The sequence below is a fragment of the Sorex araneus genome, chromosome X, assembly GCF_027595985.1.
Source record: "Sorex araneus isolate mSorAra2 chromosome X, mSorAra2.pri, whole genome shotgun sequence".
NCBI classification, from domain to species: Eukaryota; Metazoa; Chordata; class Mammalia; order Eulipotyphla; family Soricidae; genus Sorex; species Sorex araneus.
In genome coordinates, this window is record NC_073313.1 from 250,839,426 (window position 1) to 250,857,297 (window position 17,872).

The 17,872-nt window shown below is 59.2% G+C and overlaps 1 protein-coding gene across 1 annotated transcript in view; it reads right to left on the bottom strand.

Moving 5' to 3' along the window:
• Nucleotides 1-17,872, bottom strand: part of TNS1 (tensin 1) — a 241,668-nt gene that overhangs the window by 110,233 nt on the left and 113,563 nt on the right. The window contains 2 exon segments of the mRNA XM_055123162.1: nucleotides 5,155-5,205; nucleotides 6,443-6,484. Coding sequence (XP_054979137.1) covers nucleotides 5,155-5,205; nucleotides 6,443-6,484 — 93 coding nt within the window.

Below are 17,872 nucleotides of genomic sequence, written 5' to 3' on the forward strand. Positions count from 1 at the left end.
GGCGGGCAGTGAGGCCGATGCTTACAGGGGGGCGAGGACGCGTCTGAGCCTGGTGGACACACCCACCGGGAGGCCAGCGGGAGCCAAGTGCAAATGGGCTCAGGGTTGGAGGGGGGTGAAGGGGCAAACTCAGCAGCGGGCTCCCACCCCTGAGGAATCACAGAGACACAGGAATCACAGAGGCAGGGAGGCGTCGGGCGGGTGAGGAGGAGGGCTCTGGGTGGCCCCCTGCCCATGGCATGCTGCTCTCCCATCCAGCAGGATGAGCACCCGTGGAGCGGAGAGCCCTGACCCCAGAAATAATCCAGGGGCTGGAGCAATAGCACAGTGGGGAGGGCATTTGCCTTGAACGCGGCTGACCCGGGTTCAATTTCCCAGCATCCCCCGAGCACCACCAGGAGTAATTCCTGAGTGCATGAGCCAGGAGTAACCCCTGGGCATTGCCGGTGTGACCAAAAGAACAATAAATAAATAGATAGATAGATAGATAGATAGATAGATAGATAGATAGATAGATAGATAGATAGATAGGACTTTAAAAAAAAGAAAGAATCTAGAAGAAACAGACACCCCCCCCCAATGGCCGCACCGTCCAGTCTGTAAGAAAGGGCCAGTGCGGGGCCTCAGAAATTTCTCCTGCTTCCCCTATTCTCGCAAAGGCCGCTGGGAAACTCACCGCAGGTGCGACAAAGATGAACGCGGGGGTTTTGATCTAAAAGCAGAGCCTCGCAGGCCAGGCGCAGGGCGCCAAGGGCTGCGCTGCGGGGTCCACATGCCAACTCGCCGAGGGGCGACTGACTGGCCCCTGACGGCCGCCGGGAGCGGCCCCCCAAGCAGCACAAAGATAGAATAGCGCTGCTCACCCTCTGTGTGTCTCTCCTCTGCTCTTTTCCCTTTTCATTGTATGTTTTCCTTTACGTGGTGGCTGCACCAAGGATTGACCTGGGGTCTCCCGGGGGGCCCCCGCTACCGAGCTGCAGCCCGGCCTGCGGTGCCACTCTCAGCTTTGGGTTCCCTGGGCACCCAAAGCACCAGCTCCTCTCTGGGCATCCCCCACGGCCTCTCTTCAGCTGGGAAATTCCACCCACTTCTCCGCCTCTCTCTCTCTCTGGAAGTTCCTCCTGGTCTCTAACCCTCAGCCTTCCTGCTGCAGGGCTGGGGCCAGCCCAGGGGGCCTCGTCCCTCCCTCTCGCCTCCACGGCTCCCTGAGTCACCTTCCTCTTCCCGCGGGTGGGGACCAGGCAAGAGGAGCCAGCTTGCCTTTGAGGTCCATGGACCCAACCCAAGAGACGCAGGACCCAAAGAAAAGCCGTTTCCTGAGCCCAGATCCCCAGGGCTCGGAGCATGGAGGAGGGTCTGGGGGCAAAGCCAGCGCCAGCCAGGTCAGACAAGCCGGAGTCCGGTGACCAATCGGCTCGGGGCCCGGCCCCATTCCTCGGACTCCTGTGGGCCTGTGGCCACCCCCATCCATCCCGCTGACCACCCCTCCTCTCTCCAACACACACACACACACACACACACACACACACACACACACACCAGCCCCTCCGGCCACACCCCTTCCTCACTCCTTCCTGCCCACCAGCCTGGATTTTTCCAAAACAAAGTGCGACACAGCACACTGGGCCGGCTGGCTGCGCCGGTCCTGCCCCAGCTCCGGGCCCGGTGCCAGAGGCAGGGAAAGGGGCCTGGCTGGCGGGGCAGACACTCGCCCAAGCAGCGTGGGGCTGGCAGAGCCTCCTGCCCACTCAGGGGGCGGGGGGACGGGGGGAGGGGTCAGACTTAAGGACCCTGGGGTCACCCCACCTTGAACAGGCGTCTGGGAGCCTGACCCGGGGGCTCATTCTGTCTCCCTGGCAGCCGCCGCTTGTTCCGGAGCCCGTCGGCTTTGCCTCGCGTGGCTCCCTCGCCCGTAAAACCAAACTGCATCTGGTCCCCGCGGCCCCCAGCGGACGACGAGACTCCAGCCTCTGCGGCCCCCAGCACACTGAGATACACGCGCAGGCTGTAGAGACGCAAAGGCTGCTCCCCAGAGAAAACGCTGGGTCTTACCCCACCCCTGCCCCGCCAACACCAAGGCGTCCCCCAGAAATATTCTCAGTGCGGCCGAAGGATGTGGCTCAAGCGTAGGACCGGGGCCTGGCTTGCACGAGACCCTGAGTTGGACGCCCCCCTCCCCGACCCCACCTCCATCCTGCTGTCAGGCTACGGGCCCCAAGCACTGTCCAGTGTGGCCCCTGCGACAACCACCTTCATTCTGTCGGGCTGTGATTCACCACACAGGCGTGGCGTGTGTCCAGACCATTGGCAAACGGGCTTGGTTCACGTGCCCCAGCATGGCCTCAGGCCAAGGGCTGGGGTCCCTGTGCATGGACGGACCCAAGCCGCCACCCTGGAGGGATGAGGGAGCCCTGCTTGTGGTCGCTGATCACCGGGGCCTCTGTTTGCCCATCACTGAAATGGTGCCATAGCATCCACCACAAGAGATGTGATAGGAAAGAAACAAAACAAAACAAAAAACTAGCCCAGCTCCCAGCCTTAGTCAAACAAAACAGCAAGAAAAAGGAAATTCGGGGTCTGGAGCGAGCTCAAAGGGTCAGTACAAGTTATTTATTTTGTTATTTTGGGTGTGGGGCGTACCCAGCGGTGCTCGGGGCTTACTCCTGCGTCTCTGCTCCAGGACCACTCCTGGAGGGGCTCCAGGGACCAGAGAGGATGCCAGGAATAGAACCAGGGCCAGACATACACACCAGGCAAACGAGAGGCTTCCTGCCCCGTGCGAACCCTCCAGCCCGGGGTCCATGCATCCTCTCCGGGAAGCTCGGGTTCCATCCCCACACCACAAGCTTCCTGCCCTCCCCCTCCGCTGGGATCAACCCCCAAGCAGAGAGCCAGGAGTAGGGCCTGAGCACTGTCGGATATAGAGCCACTTCCATGCAAAAAAAAAAAAATTATATATATACAGTAGCACTGTCATCCCATTGTTCATTGATTTGCTCAAGTGGGCACCAGTAACATCTTCATTGTGAGACTTGTTGTTACTGTTTTTGGCATATTGAATACGCCACGGGGAGCTTGCCAGGCTCTCCAAGACCTGGGTCAGCCGCATGCAAGGCAAACGCCCTACCCGCTGCACTATCCCTCCAGCACGTGTGTATGTGTGTGTGTGTGTGTGTGTGTGTGTGTGTGTGTGTGTGTGTGTGTGTGTGTGTGTGTGTGTGTGTGTGTATAGTTATAATACTGCGGAGCCAAAGCAGCAGTACACCGGGTGGGGCACTTGCCTTATGTATGGCTTACCCAGGTCCTATCCCTGGCACCCCGCATGGTCCCCTGAGCCCACCAGGGGTGATCCCTAAGCACAGCTGTGTGTGGCTCAAATTGCACTCTCCCCCCCAAAAAAAAAAAATAATAACACAAGAATAATAGGGCCGGAGATGAGCGTTAGTGGTAAAATGCATCCATGTGTGAGCTCCTAGGTTCTGTGGCCAGAAGCATAAAGAAACTCATATTCCAGGGCCAGAGAGAGGAGTGCTGGGGTCCGGGTGCTTCCTTTGCCTGCTGCCAGCCCCTGGCCAAGTCCCCGCACCCCACGGGAGCCCCCCCTGCAAGCAGAGCCAGGAACAGCCCCTGGACATCACCAGGTACGACTGCCAAACCCCCCCCCCACCAAAAAAATATTCAATGAAAACATTTTTCCAACGGTGCTGAGCGTGGCTGACCCTCACTGCGCCTGGCGTCCCTGTGCCCCCCGTGGTGGGCGAGGCGCCAAGGTGCATTTCTCCCCTGTGACTCGGCCCCCCGACACCCCACAGGCCGGGCCAGGGGCCCTCTCCAGGGCAGCCCCGCGGGGACCCACGCGTACCTTGAGCGTGGGAGACTGCCGGGTGCCGCTCCCGCGGGGAACCTGTGTGCCAGGGCGTCCCCACAGTGGGGGCCCCAAGGCCCTGGGGAGTCCTGGTCGGTCTGCGGCAGAGCGCCTGGCCCCACAAACCCAGGGCCCCCCTCGGGGCCCCCCCCCGGCGGGTCAGGCAGCTGTCAGATGATAGGGCCTCAGGCCTTCCCCGGCTCCCCTGCCCAACCGCCAAAACCACTCCCTGCCCCTGTGCAGATGAAGAGGCTGGCAGAGGGGCACAGAGAGAGGGGGAGAGGGAGAGGGGGAGGGAGAGGGAGAGACAGAGACAGAGAGGGAGATAGAGAGGGAGGAAGAGGGAGAGAGAGAGACAGAGACAGAGACGGAGACAGAGAGGTAGGAAGAGGGAGAGAGAGAAACAGATGAGAGACAGAGAGAGTGAGGGATAGAGAGAGACAGAGAGAGGGAAGGAGAGACAGAGATGAGAGACAGAAAGGGAGGAAGAGAGACAAGGAGAGACAGAGTCAGACAAACAGAGAGAGAGAGGAAGAGAGACAGAGACAGAGAGACAGAGACAGACAGACAGACAGACAGAGACAGAGAGACAGAGACAAAGAAGCAGAGACAGAGAGAGGGAAGGAGAGACAGATGAGAGACAGAGAGGGAGGGAGAGAGAGACAGGGAGAGACAGAGACAAACAGACAGACAGAGAGAGAGACAAAGACAGAGACAGAGAGACAGAAAGACAAAGAGATCGAGGAGAGAGGCAGACACAGATAGTCACAGTTTTGCGGGGCCTTTGACCCAGGATATGGGGACAAGCCTGGACACCAGCTTGGCCCCCAGAGACCCCCCCAAACGTCCCACTACCCCCAAACACACACAAACACCAGCACACATGAGAATTCTGCCCCCTTCACAGAAGCTCAACAGGTAGAGCTAGCAAGTGCCCCCCCCTGCCGATCCCCCTAGGGGGTCCCTCTGGGCAGATCCCCCCGGGGGTCCCTCTCCCCTCTGTCTTCGATCCCTCTGGCTGTAGCTGTGCCCACACTCTTGCCCTTCCCTCATCAGCTACTCCCCACCCTGGATCACTGGAGTCGAGCAAAGTCAGAGCCAAACGGCAGGAGCAACTAACTTCACTGCAGGCCCAGGTCATGTCAGCGGCCGGGGGCGAGTGAGTCAAGGCGGCCTGGCCAGCAACTGTCCTCCGGGAAGGCAGGCCAGGGCAACCCCACCCCTCCAGCCCCGCACCGAGACAGATCTGAGACGCGGCCCGCTCCCCCTCCCGCGCCCTCCTCACTCACTTCTTCCTCCAGGCTTCTCCGTGAGCGTCCAGCCCCGAAGGCTCCTTCCCCCTGCAGACAAAGAGCAAAGGCATCCGTCAGAGCAGGCCCTGGACCCGTGAGCTCTGCTGGGCTGGACACAGAGGCCTGGCCGAGGTCTGCGTCTGTGTCTACTCCAGGCCCCCTCGGAGCAAAGCGCACCTTCCCCCGTGTCTCGGGAGACGAGAGTTATGCCTCTTTCGCAGGGAAGAAGACCGAGACAGCCCAGCCGTGGCTCACAGCCTGCTCCCGGGACCGAGCGCCAGCTTCATGGGCTGCAGGCCCCCCTGGGGTCCCCAACACCACAGGGTGCCCCGAGCACGGCCGGGAGTGACCCAGAACACAGAGCTGGGAGTAGCACGCCCCCTCACCCTCAGTATAGCGGGGCCTGGGTCCTAAAACCAAAAAGAAAAAAAAAATGAGAAGATCTGGGGCTGGAGCGATAGCACAGCCGGTAGGGCATTTGCCTTGCACACAGCCAACCCAGGTTCGATTCCCAGCATCCCATATGGTCCCCCGAGCACTCCTGAGTGCAGAGCCAGGAGTAACCCCTGAGCATTGCTGGGTGTGACCCAAAAAGAAAAAATTAAAATAAAAAGAGAGAGAAAAAAGGAGAACAGAATTGAGGCCCGGCCAGAGGCTGGAGGCCCCGCCCTTCAGCGCACTCTTAGAAGCTGGAAAAAGTTGGGGTTCACGCCCAGGTCCTCCACCTCTGAGCCCCTTTATCGCACCTGGGCCATGGTTCTAAGCTTTCGGAGCCCAGAGCAGGTGTGTGCCCCTCCGGCAGCCTGGGGGTGGCGCAGCTAAGCCAGACAGCACCGCTGAGAGGCCGGGCCCACCACACACACACACACACACACACACACACACACACACACACACACACACACACACACACACACACACACACACACGCCCCTCCGGCAGCCTGGGGGTGGCACAGCTAAGCCAGACAGCACTGCTGAGAGGCCGGGCCCACCACACACACACACACACACACACACACACACGGCCTACAGTGCTAATAAAGAAGCCACAGCAGCCGCCCACCCCCCTCGTCCCGGGTCTTCGCTGGCCACCCACTTCCGCAGCTCCCCATGTCACCCACATCCCCACCACTTCCCCCGCAAGTTCCCCAAATCCTCTCCCCGGGGGAGGAGGTTCCCCCAGACCCACCCGCTGCCCTCCTCTCCCCAATTCCACCTTCCTCTTCCCGGCCTCCCGTCCCGTGCCCCCCCCCCCACCCGGCTGGGCCCACCGCCACACTCACCGTGTCCACTACATTCTTGGGTGCGTTCTCCGTGCGGATGGGCTGTGGGCAGGGAGAGGAGAGAGAAGGGGGGGTCAGCCGCAGGGCACGTGCCTCGGATGGGCCCGGGATGACAGAATACCCCCACCACACACACACACACACACACACACACACACACACACACACACACACACACACCACCATCAGTAGCACCCACCCGGCCCGCCCTGGCACTCGGAGCCCCCGGGCTGCTCCCAGCTTCAGAGGAAGAATGTGAGAGATGAAAACCAGCTCTCTTTTGGGTTTGTTTGGTTTGGGTTTGGGTTTGGGTTTGGGGGCCACGCCCAGCACGGCTCAGGACTTTCTGCTCTCTCGGCACCCGGGGATGACTCCTGCTGGGGCTTTGGGGAGCCGAGGAGGTGCCAGGACCGAACCTGGTCTGCCGTGATGAGCAAGGCCACGGCCCTAGGGCTGTAGTGCCTCTCTCTGGACCTGTAAGCCCCCTCTAGTGGAGCTAGCATCAGCCAGCTCGACCCCCTCACTCTGGCTTCAGACGCAGACAGTCGGGTCCTCTGCCACCACCACCAATGATGATGATGATGATGATGACGATAATAATAATAATAATAATAATAATAACAATAATAAAGCAAGGAAGGGTCTCCCCACCCAAGGCATTTCCACGCGGACTCGCGTGAATCCACAAGCACCTTCGAGGGAGGTGTCGGCATTATCACCGACCCCACTGAAGAGATACGGGGAAGTCCAGAGAGTTGTCACTGACCAGGGGGACAGCAGGACAGGAGCCCCCTCCTGGGGATCTGGGTTTCAAGCTCTGCATGGGAAATCACAGCAGCCCAGGGGGAGAGACCTGCAGAGTCCGACTCTTCCCAAGGGGCTGCCAACGTCTCCCAGACTCGGCTCCATTTGTTGTGCTCCCTGAGACCTTCTTGCTTAGTCCCACATGTGGGTCCTTACTAACTCCTGGCTTCTGTATTCCACCCTCCCCACCCCCACTTCCTCCTCCAGGAAGTCCTCCTGGGCACATCCTAGCAACCTCTGACTCCACAGACCTTGCAGTCTGGGCCTCTGAGGAGGCCGGGAGTTCGAATATCATCGTGAGAGTAGGTCTTAGCCCCCCACCAGAGTTTGCACTGTCAATCTTGTTTGGGAATGAAGGGGGGCGGGGGGGGGGAAATGGGAAACCACATCAGGAGGAGCTCGGGGGTGTTACCCCCTGGCTCGGTGCTCGAGGGTTGGAACCCCGGGGCTCCGGTGTGCAAAGCCTGTACTACTCGCCCATTGCTGAGCTCCCCTCACCCCTGCTTTGTCCTTCCTTACCCCATCGGCCTCTGAAATAGATTCAAGGCACCTCAGCATCCACGTCCCCCAGGCTGGGCTATCCTGGGGCTGGCTCCGACCCCTTGTCCAACACCAACACGAGTGCCCCCCCACTAGAGGTACCCTATAAATTGGGCTCTACAAGCTCCCCATCACAGGAGTGATGCCTGAGCACAAATCCAGGAGTAATAAGCCCTGAGCACTGCAGGCTGTGATCCAAAAGCCAAGCAAAACAAAATTTCCCCCCCAAAAAAATAGGAGGGTCGGAGAAGGCCGAACGGGGGTAGGAGGGAGAATCAGAAACCAGGCCCACTCCTGACCCCCAGCAGCTCCATTCTCCCCTGGGGGAAACCCCAGAGAGTGGGTGTCTGGGGGTCTGGGACCAGAGTTACCTGGAAGGCAAGACACAGCTCAGGGACCCCCCCAGAAAGTGCGCGTCTCAGAATTTCCAGGCTGGGGGGCGTGAGGGATGATGTCGGGGAGGGTTCGGGGAAGCACACTTAGAACAGCGCTGGGCTGAGCCTGCAAGCCCGGAGGCCCGGCCAGCTCCGCGCCTGGCAACCCCCCTTCCAGCTCCCCGTCCCCGCTGCCTGGCGCCCTTGTGTGAGAATGCGCGGGATGGGGCCCCAGAGCACTCAGGGCCGAGCCAGGCACTTAAGCTCTCGATAAGTGTGGGCTGGTGTTATTTATCATCCCCACCCGCCTGCTCCCCACCCTTGGGCCTGGCAAGGCGCAGGGCGCCGAGGCAGAGTCAATATTGGAAACGGCCGAGAAGCGGCTGCCCCTGCCAGCAACCGCTGCACGCCGGCCCCTCGGCCCCCACCCCGCGGCCCCGGCCAGCTGGAGGCCGGCCACGGGCGAGATGCTCGCCAGCCACAGGATGCCTCCCACTCACTGGTCAGAGAGAAGCGAAAACTTTCCAAAAGGCGCTACTCTGCGGAGTTTGCAAGCAGGGCCCAGACAGGGACCTGAGGGCAGGGGTCCTGCGCCCGGACCCTGCAGAGGGGAAGGGGCAGAGCCAGAAGCCCAGAGGCCAGCAGAGAACCAGCATTCGTGGATGTCACCTTCCTTGGCGCTCACACAGACACACAGACACAGACACAGACACAGACACAGACACACACACACACACACACACACATACACACACACACATACACACACACACACACATACACACACACACACACACGTACACACATCACCCATCCTCAGAATCTCAGCTCCGACGTTTTTCCTGTCACCCAGGTTCACAGGTGGGGAAACTGAGGCACCAGGCAGGATGACATGCCGAGGCACTCACAGTGCCGCTGCTGGGCAGGACTGAGGGGAAGGTGGCCCCCAGGACTTATGATCACCCCTGTCATGCTTGCCTTGCTACCCGGCCAGGGCCTGCAGGGACAGTGAGTGGACGCCTCCCTGCGTTTCCTCCTTCCTTCCCTTTAGATTCATCAGCAGAAGCATGACTCACGGAGGTTGGCGGGGGGGGGGGGGAGCTACAGAAACACTAAGATACACACGTGCACACACACAGGCATGCACACACACAGGCATGTACACACAAACATGCACGTGCACATACACACGCGTACACACACACTTGCACACACACACACATGCATGCACACACATCAGGCCCTACCCAGCCCCACAACAAACCCCAGAGCAAAAGGACCCCAGGGTTTGGAAAGCCGAGGGCAATGCACTCACAGTCTGCCGAGACCCCACACCCAGCACAGGACAGCTCCAGCTCCAGCCCAGGAGCCCGAGGCAGCGTGTGGCCCTGGGACCTCTGGGCAGCCCAGCAAGAGGGTCTCAAATTCCAGGGACTGGAACAAGGTGGGGACCAGGTCGGGAAATCGAATGAGGCCTTGGCTCGGGCTGCGGCTGGGCACCCGGTGCCCGCACGCTCCCGGGAGCCACAGCCGCTCCCTCCGCACCCGAGCTGGCTCCCTCGCCTACCCTCCCCCCGGCCTGGCCAGAGCTGCCCATCATGTGACTGCCAGAGGGCCAGTAGGTGCTAAATGAGGCCCGGGGCACAGTGTTCCGTGGCTTCTACCAGGTGACGGGTGGGTCCATTATACCGCTGAGAAAACTCGGTGGTCTTCCCCCTCCCTGCCCCTCCCACCCCCGACTTGGACCAGAGTTCCACCACAAAGAGCCAGGAGAAAGCCCAGCCCGCACTTCTGCCCTGGCCTCTGCTAAGGCTCCTCGCCCCACTCTTGGGGCTCATTCCACGCCTCTCACTGCCGGGAAGACGCTTTCAGAGACTTCAAAGATTTAATTGTTGGGCTGGGGAGGTGGTTCAGCAGAGCCAGCACATACACCCCAGGGTCAATCCCGAGCACTGAAGTGGGAGTAGCCTCTAAGCACCCTCAGGTGTGTCCCCAGAGTAAAAATAAAATAATAATAATAATAATAATAATAATAATAATAATAATAATAATAATTAAAGATTGGTTGTCTCAGATCGTCCAGCGTCTCTTTCCACAGGCAAAGGGGAGAGTGGCTGCAGCAGGAGAGACTCAGAACCAGACCACAGAGAGGACTTCCGGAGCGCGTGCGCTTGGAACAGCAAGGCGCACATCCTCTCCGGGGTTCTTCCCCTATAAAGACACGCATGACCCTCTGCCGGCCCCTCCTGTCAGGGTACTTTCCTACAGCAGGACACACTCGTAGGTGGCCTGCAGGGAGGGGAAAATGCATCTGTGGGCTGCTGTGCTGGCCGGGCAGGAAAAGGCAAAGGGCCACGGCGGGAGGGGGAGGTGCCCAGCCCAGGGCTGGGGGGAGGGGGCTGGCCCAGAATGTGGACTCAGCTCCGAGAGGAACATTCCGTCCAGAAATTCCTCACACCCTCCCCTCTCCCACCCCTCCAGCGCGCCTGCTCTTGCCCCCTGGGAGGCCTGGAATCTGGGCTATTTTTCCTTTTTTTTTTTTCTTTTTCCTTAAGGCCCCAAGACCCCGTGACATCACATCGTTTGCCATGGTAACTAGCTGTGAGGTCACACGGATCAGAAGGCAAGGGGGCAGACGGGTCAGACTGGCGGGGCTGGAATGTTCTCCATCCTCCCCGACCCAAAATATGTTATTTCAGCTCCCAGGTTCCAAAAATAGAGCCCTGGGCAGATAAGGAAGGGGCTGCAGGCGAAAGGGAAGGGCAGCGACGGGCCAATCACAGGCAGGGAGGAGCCGTGACAGACACGAGGGGCGGGGTAGGCAGGGGGCGTGACACACAAAGGGGCGTGGCAGCAAGGAGGGATGTGCAAATAGGAGGGCGTGGCAGACAGGGGCGTGGCAGGTTAGGAGGCGTGGCACAGATGAGGGGTGTGGCAGATGGGTGAGGCGTGGCAGCCAGGAGTGGGCGTGGCACAAGAAGGGAAGTGGCAGTCTGAAGGGGTGTGCAGGCAGGTGGGCGTGGCAGGCAGAGGGGGCGTGGCAGGAAAAAGGGGTGTGGCAGGCGGGAGGGGCGTGGCAGACAGGAAGGTTTGGTTAAAATGAGGCATCCTTGAATACTGGCCAGGTCCCAAGTAAGGGGGTGCCGTCACCTTAACCAGACCTCTTCCATCTGCAGCAGCAGGAGTGCTCTGCAGCCCCCTCTGGGCCAAGGAAGAAACTAAGTTTCTGGGGGAGGTTGGCAGGCCCCATGCTCACGGCCTGTGCCCACTTCACTCTGCCGCTTTACCACTATCCTGGCAAGAGGGGCTACTGTGGCTCCCAGCTCAGAAGGCCTGGGGGAGGCACCGAAGCAGCGCTGAACCTGGCAAGGGGAACAGAAGTCGGTGACCGCCTGAGTCCCCCAAGTGTTTGGGGCAGGGGTTGGAGCTATAGCGCAGCCGGTAGGGCGTTTGCCTCGCACGTGGCCGACCCGGGTTCGATTCCCAGCATCCCATATGGTCCCCCGAGCACCGCCAGGGGTAATTCCTGAGTGCATGAGCCAGGAGTAACCCCTGTGCATCACCAGGTGTGAGCAAAAAAAAAAAGTGTTTGGGGCAAAGTTTCTAATCCAGGGCCACCCCATCTCCCAGCAAGGGGGCTGCAGAGACAGAGACAGAGACAGAGATCCAGTGGAAGGGTGGGTGGTCAGTTCTGGTCTTCCCATTTCCCCCTTCTCCCCTCCCCCCTATTTCCCTGGCCTCCAAGCCCTGGCTGAGGTGAGCAGTTGCGAATTCTCCATCCAAGCTTGCAGCCCTTGGGCTGCCTCCTGCCACAGTGCCCACGATTGTTTGTTTTCTTTGGGTCTGAGACCACGCCCAGCCGTGCTCAGAAGCTACTACCACCCACTCCCGTGCTCGGGAGGCCCCCAGCCTTGCTGTGACTGGGGGTCTGTGAGGTGCTCTCCCCCAGAATAGGTGCCCAAGTAAGGGTCCCCTCTGAATCCTACGCCCTCCAGGAGCACGTCCCCCCCACCAGTCAGGACCGCGGTGGGCCCTGGGGCCTTTCCCCAAGGCACTCACAGGGAGGGGAACTCCCACCAGCATCCAGGGGCTACACAGAGGAAGGTTTTCCAACCGGCTTCACCACACCAGAAATCCTCTTTGGAACGCACCTCCCCCAGAGGGCCTCTCCCCGCTTTGAAAGAGGTTCTGGGGGCTCATCTCTCCTGGCCTTGTGCCGTTTTGCAGGAGCTCCCAAAGATGACCACCTAGAGTCCCTCAGTCCCAGTGCTCCAGTTGGAAGCGGTCAGGAGCTGGCGTACAAACCAACTTCCGCGACGCCTAACCGAGCTCCTTGACGGAGAGTGAGTTACCAGGCAGGGCTGGGCTCCACGATCCCTCACATCCTTCTCTCTGACCCGAGGCGGCTAGGAGGACGCCTTCCAGCCCTGGGATCTGACTCTCTGGCACCTTAGAAAGGCTGCTTCAAAACCCCTAGGCTACTGACCTCATACCCATTAGGGTGGCTACTATAAAGAGAAACCAGAAGCAGCCGGAGCAATAGTACAGCAGGGAGGGCGTATGCTTGCATACAGCTGTTCGACCCCTGACATCCCATGTGACAGTCCCCCAAGTACTTCCAGGAGAAATTCTTTTTTTTTTTTTAGAAGTAATTTACCTATTTATAAAGGTTGTGGTTTTTTAATTTGGAAAACTAAATAATTTTGTATTGACAATACCTTTCCATTATTTCTTACTTCCCATTTTGTGTTATATAATATCAGACCACATTGAGATATTAGATCACAGGATTTGACCAACTTTTAAAAATGTTTTACATTGGCAATTCATTGAAGTAAAACTAGATTTTAAGAATGAAGATGTTAAAAGTCCATATTCCTATAACAATTTCTGTAAGTCCACATATAGTTTTGCTAACACGAACTTTGAAACTCTACCAGGAGAAATTCTTGAGTGCAGAGGCAGGAGTAACCCCTGAGCATTGCCAGGTGTGACCCAAAATACCAAAATAATAGTAATAATAATAATAATAATAAATAAACCAGAAATTGAGGCTGAAGAGATAGTATAGGGATTAAGATACTGGCCTTGCATAGACCTTAACAAGATTGATCTGGGCCCCTTTGGGGTACCACATATGCCCCCACAAGTCCCACCAGGATTAATCCCTAAGTGCAGACTCAGGGATCTGCGCACCAGTGGGTGGGTGTGGCCCCCAAACCAAACCAAACCAAATGTGACAATAACAAAAGTTGGTAAGGCCATGGAGAAAAAACAAAAACAAAAACCTTTGACGACTGTCAAACAGCTGCTGCTGCTGCTGGGAGAATCACCGGCCACAGTGCCATAGTAAAAACAAAAAACACAATTGCACATGGCCATCCCAGGTCATCCCATTTCCCGCTAGAAACCCCCCCTAAAGGGGAAACAGAGCCCTGGGGGGCATGTGGACACACCTGTGTATGGCACATGAGGCCCCGCTGCTGAGAAAGGGTAGCAGGCCGGTGTTCACAGGCAGATGTGCGGAGAAGCAGAGCAAGGCCAGCCACCGGGCGGAACGGGGCTCGGCCGCGACAGGAAGCGCCTCGGTGGCGGCGAGAGTGTCACGGAATGTGGGGTACGCTCTGAAGCGAAAAGCCGGGGCTGGATTCCCCAGCACCGCACCTGGCGGCAATGTCGGGAGGGATCTGTAAAGCAACATGCTGGTAGGAGCCCCCGAGCACCACCAGGGGTGACTCCAAAACAAATGGGGGGGGGCGCTGGGGAGGGGGGAGACAGGATCGTGCCGGGCTCAGTGAAGAGAGAGCCAGCGGACAGGAGACAGCTTATTGGAGCCTCTTGGAGCCTGGACTTTCCTGGGGACCACAGGCAGTGCTCTGGGCCTTTTATGGGGCGAGGACTCTGGAACCGCACGTCCAGGAGGGCAGCTGAACTTGATGGCACTGGCCCGTGCCTGCAAAACTGCTCCAAGGGGGCCAGAGTGACAGCACAGCGGGTAAAGTACGAGTCTTACTTGTGGCTGACCCTGATTCGAATGTCCAGCGCTGCACGTGGCCCTCTAACGACCCCCCAGGGGTCACTCGTGAGCACTGAGCCAGGAGCAGCCCCTGAGAACTGCAGGATGTGTCCCCAACCCAACCCTGGCAAAGAATCTAAAATAATTAATCTTCAAGTGCCAAAATTGGTCCCTGAGCACAGAGCCCAAAGCAAACCCCAGGCACAACTGGTCATGTCCCTCCCAAGCAAGCCCCCCCCCACCCCAAAATAAAATAAACTGCCTGAGCAATGGCTCCATGGACTGGGGCATGTGCCTTGCATCTGAGCAACCTGGAGTTCTAGGCCCAAACAGGGGTTTACTCTCTTGGAATTCCCTTCTCACCCCCCAACACTGCTGAATGTGGCCCCAGGCACCACCAGCAGACCCACCCACCTCGACATAGCTGGTAAGGAGCTGATAGCCCCTGCAACAAAAATTTAAAAAAAAAAAAAAAACCTAGCTTCGATGGTGTGTTTGATATTGTATGTATTTTTCCCATTAAAAAAAAAAAAACAAACTCATGAGTAATAAAGCAAATCAAGCTCATTTTCCCCAGCTGAGAAAGAGCAGGATCGGACCAGGTGCCTGTCGGTGCTCTCAGCCCAGAGGCTGTGTGTCTGTCTGCTGCCACCCCTGCCTGCCTTCCAGAACCCACAGCCCCAGGGCCCAGCAGTACCCAGCACCAGGTGGGTGCTTGGAGATGGTTTGGGGGGGGTGCGGCAGGAGGGGCAGGGATGGCACAGAGATAGGTGACGGTGTCCTGCTCTAAACCCTGCAGGCTGACCCCCAGAGAAGCAGGGCAGCCGTCTGGAGCCTTGCTCTATGGGGAAGAAATCTGGGGGAGACACCGACAGTAGCAGGTAACCCCCAAAAGCAGCGAGCACAGATGTCCAGGAAGCCAGCAGCAGCCCCACCTCCCGGGGCCAGCCCGGACCTGCCCCCTGCTCCTCTGAGCCCCTCCCAGACTCAGATGGCTTGTGTCCGCCCGACACTCGCACCCAAGGGACAGTCACCATGGGGGGCTGCCTTGGAGGAGGGGCTCTGCCAGTGACAGGGCGGAAGCCCCCTCCCACCGAGGATCATTGCCTCTCCTGGACCATCACACAAACACCACCCTCCCCTTAGAGTTTATTTTCTTTTTTTTATATGTTTGAAAGGGGAGGCGTTTGGCCTCTGATTTGTCTGGCAATGCCTGGGGCTTACTCCAGGCTCTGTGCTCAGGGCTCACTCCTGGCGTGGTTCAGGGGAATCCTACAAGGTAGCGGGGGTGGAACTGGGGTGGGCTGCACGCAAGACAAGCGCCTTACCCCAGTCCTGTCTCTCCGGCCCCACTGTTTACTGGGGCAAAGCTTACAGGGCTAGCCTGAACTCAGCAGAAAGACTCCCTCTTCCTGCCAGCTGTGCGGGCTGCTCTGGGCGACACCGGCCCCCTCCCCCACTGGCCTTCATGCCTCCCCAAGGACTGTTGGCCTGGGGCGGGGGCAGGGATGTGGCCTGCATTAGGGCAGCGGTGCCAGGCTGCAGGCCCGGAACTCGAGGCCACCCCACCCGGCCCTCACCCGGGGAAGAAGAAGTCCGAGGACAAGAAAAGCTGGTTCAGCTCATCTCATCGTAAGGATCAGGCGTGTCCACGGCAGACCGGCCAGCGGCTCTCTCCATCCTGCCCACACCACCAGCAGACCCCACGGGACGGGAGTGACCCGAGGACCTGCCACCCTGAGCCTTGGGCAACCGCTGTTGAGTAAGATGAAAACATGAGTTGAAGATTAAGCCACTTCACCCTGGCTGGCAGGGCACGGGCCGGAAAGTGTCGGGCTCAGCGGGTGGGTAGGAATCCCGTGCCCGGATGAGGGTTTCGTCGTCCCAGAGGGGTGAGATCACCGCCACCAAACCCAGACAGGGGGCCACAGACACAGACAGACAGACAGACAGACAGACTCACAGTGGGAGGCCAGCAGAGAGGCCAGCCCTGCGGGGGGCAGGCCGAAATGGAAAAGGAAGGAAAAGTACCACCGCCCTTTCCTCCCTCTTAGGAACCTGCTCAGCGCCCTGGCCTGAGGAAACAGGTGTGAGAGCCCTCGGGGAAGCCGGACTTTCACCGCCCCCCCCCTTGGCCCAGGCCACTTTCACATTCCCAGGGACAAGAGAGAACTTCCGGCGGCGGGGGGTGCCTAAGGGACTTCTGGTGCCCGTGGGCAAAGCCGGCGGTGAGACCCAGAGCTTCGGGCTGCGTCCTGGGCTCCTGCCGCACTCCCAAAGGGCACGAATGCCGCACCCCCTGCTTGCTGGCCAGCAGGTCCACTGTCTGGGCACACCAGAGAGGAAACTCTTATGATCATGAGCGTGACACAGGGCTAGGGAGGTGGGCTCCTACAGTGCGGAGGACAGGCACACGGTGAATCCCCTGATTAGGGGCACCGCAGGGAACAGCAGTAGAGACACAAGGCGAAGGCCAGTGCAAAGGCCCTGAGGCAGCTTAGTGCCCAGTGTATTCAAGGACCAGTAAGAAAGTCCAAGGGTGGCTAACAGCAATAGAAATGGAGAACATGAGAATTCGTCTTCAGTAGGAAACTGGCCACTGTAGGTGGGGAGGGATGGGACAGGGAGTGGGACACTATGGCAATGGAGGTGTGAAGTAGGCACTGGCGGAGGTGGGGTGCTGGAAGGCAGTACAGTGTTCTGTGCATGTAACCCCATAACAGGTCAGCACATCGCAGGGTCTAAAAGGGGCGGGAGGGAACCTGAGGACACTGGTGGAGGGAAGTGGACACTGAGGAAGGGATTGGGACACGGCACCCCAGAAACCCAATCTCGAGTAACTCTGGAAGTCACGGTGCCTCAGTAAAGAACCAAGAAGCGACAGTCGCGGAGGTTCCCGGGAGGGAGAAGGTCAGAGAGGGAAAACCTGTGTCTGCTGGGGGTAAAGAGATGCACAAAGGATCTGAGGACAGATTCATTCATTCGTGAATGTGTATCCTAGGACAGTCCTGCAGGGCTGGAACTACTGACTGCCCACCTGAGGAGGGGAAACTGAGGCCCAGAGAAGGCAACCCACGTGCCCCAGGCCACAGTACCCTGAAATCGGGAAGCTGAGATCCACAAGTCCAATTCCTAATTGGCCCACACCCGGCCACACTCAGAGGCTACTCCTGGCTCAGTGCTCCGGAGTCACTTCTGGCCATTCTCCGGGGGGACCGTGCAGCAACAGGAATGGAAGCCAGGCCCCCCCAGCCCTACCTCCTGGCTCTCCACTGCAGCAAGGGTGGAAGGAGAAGAGCAAAGGGGCCAAGTGCCGTGTCACTGCAGCCCCCCACTCCCAGGGGGCTGAGCCCGGCTCTGGAGAGCAGCAAGCCCAGTGCAGATGGAGTGTATCAGAGGCACGAGAACCTTCCAGCCCCTGGCTGGGGGGCGCAGGGCTGGGGAGGAGCGGTGGATCCTGCAGCTGGAATGCCAACCTATTCCCTTCTGTCCCCACCCCTGCGCCTCCCAGCAGCCAGGCCTCTGCCTCCGGCCCGGAGACACCCACATGCCAGACCCCCCAAGTCTGGCCCGGACCCACCAGGGACACGCTGATCCCCCCGTGAGGGGGCAGGATGAAGAGACCGAGGCTCATCCCCCCCAGAGCGTTTCTCCCTGGCAGCTCCCTGCAGGGCCCTGCGCCCCGGCCTCATCCGG